The sequence below is a fragment of the Eurypyga helias genome, unplaced genomic scaffold, assembly GCF_000690775.1.
Source record: "Eurypyga helias isolate BGI_N326 unplaced genomic scaffold, ASM69077v1 scaffold29963, whole genome shotgun sequence".
NCBI lineage: Eukaryota > Metazoa > Chordata > Aves > Eurypygiformes > Eurypygidae > Eurypyga > Eurypyga helias.
The window spans coordinates 1-1,677 of NW_010243546.1; the positions used below are offsets into that span (position 1 = coordinate 1).

The 1,677-nt window shown below is 60.0% G+C and overlaps 1 protein-coding gene across 1 annotated transcript in view; it reads right to left on the reverse strand.

Annotated features, from left to right (window-relative positions):
- Window positions 1-1,024: 1,024 nt before the first annotated feature.
- LOC104508006 (peptidyl-prolyl cis-trans isomerase A-like) overlaps window positions 1,025-1,677 on the reverse strand; it is a gene marked incomplete at its 5' end in the record, with an annotated part of 886 nt that continues 233 nt past the window's right edge. Inside the window, 3 exon segments of the mRNA XM_010149468.1 lie at window positions 1,025-1,160; window positions 1,303-1,475; window positions 1,655-1,677. The exon segment at window positions 1,655-1,677 is cut by the window's right edge and continues 1 nt beyond it. Of these exon segments, the coding sequence (XP_010147770.1) occupies window positions 1,025-1,160; window positions 1,303-1,475; window positions 1,655-1,677 (332 nt within the window).

Consider the following 1,677-nt stretch of genomic DNA (forward strand, 5'->3'; position numbering starts at 1 on the left):
GTGATGGTGTTAAACTGTTGAGGAAAACATGTTTACACTGAGCATGGTGAATCACTGGCACAAGCTGCTCAGCGCAGCAGGAGATGGCCCGGATCTGGAGGTCGGACAGGGCTCTGCACAACCTGGTCCAGTGGAAGGTGTCCCAGCCCATGGCAGGGGGTGGGACTGGGTGACCTTTCAAGGTCCCACTGAGCCAAACCATTGTTTGGTTCTATGAAGAACCCACATACAAATCACACACCTACCACCCCACACGAAAAGTGCCACAACCAGCAGCTGTTGGTGGCACTCACCTGCCCCCAGCATCCCCACTAACACTGTGCTCTGCACCCGCTGGATCTGTCACCTGCACCAGAACAGGCCCCGCTACACCGCAGCTCTGGCCGCAGTCAGGAGAGCAGGCACGCGTGCTGCTGCGGGCTGAGTGCACCCGCTAAGGTGGCAATGCTCTGCCTTTCTGAGGCAGCCCTGTAGTGCCCCTGGTCTGCCCCACCCCCTGCTCTCCAACTGGGAGCACTGGGATCCTGCAGAACAGGACACCCCCAAACTGGGAGTTGTGCCAAACGAGGAAGAGCTAGACATCTCCCAACTAGAACCGCTGCATTCCCAGCACAGCCCAGCCATCCCTGGTGGCACCATCAGCACAGGCCCACAGTGGGAATCTCTTCCCAACTGGCAGTATCCCCAGGGATCAGCTGTGCCAGGACCAGCAGCCTATGCATGTTCACTCTGGACCCTACTGAGGGCCTGAGGTAGCCACACCACAGGGTTCTTCATGCCCCACCTCCAGCATCCCCTCCTTCCTCCCACCCACCCCAAGTCCAGGAGAGAAAAGGGAGATGCTGTGGTTTAACTCGTTTTATTCAGACTCGTAAAGGTAACTCTGCAGCCCAGCTAGACCGTGCACATGGGGCTGAGACCCAGTAGAAACGCAGCAGTACATCAGGAGCGGGGTGGGGGGTGAGCTGCAGCGGGGCACAGCACCCAGGCTGCCAAAGGAATGGTCAGTTGTCAAGAGGGGGATTTACGAGAGCTGCCCACAGTCGGTAATGGTGATCTTCTTGGATGTTTTCCCGTCTTTGGAGCCACAGCGCTCCATGGCCTCCACCACGTTCATCCCCTCTTTGACGCGGCCAAAGACGACGTGCTTCCCATCCAGCCTGCAGGAAAAGCGCCGGTCACAGTGCAGGCCTGCAACCCCCGCAGCGACCTCTGCACCAGGCCTCGCCTTGGGTGCCACTTCCCCACTGGGGTGGGCACCAGGAACCCCCCCAGCTCACCCTCCCGCAACCCCCGACTCACCATTCGGTCTTTGCAGTGCAGATGAAGAACTGGGAGCCGTTCGTGTTGGGGCCAGCGTTGGCCATGGACAGGATGCCAGGGCCCGTGTGCTTCAGGATGAAGTTCTCATCGGGGAACTTCTCCCCATAGATGGACTTGCCCCCAGTGCCATTGTGACGTGTGAAGTCACCGCCCTGGGAAGCAGCAGCATTTCAGGTCACAGAGAACTACTCCCAAACTACACGCAGCGGCGCTGCGCAGGCTGCAGGCAGCATTCCCGCCCCAGATCCCCCAGCACCCAACTCCGAGGCCCACACAGGCACGAGAGCTCCTCGCCTGCCCACCTCCCTGCCGGGGCAGGTGAGCCACGCACCTGGCACATGAACCCTGGAATGA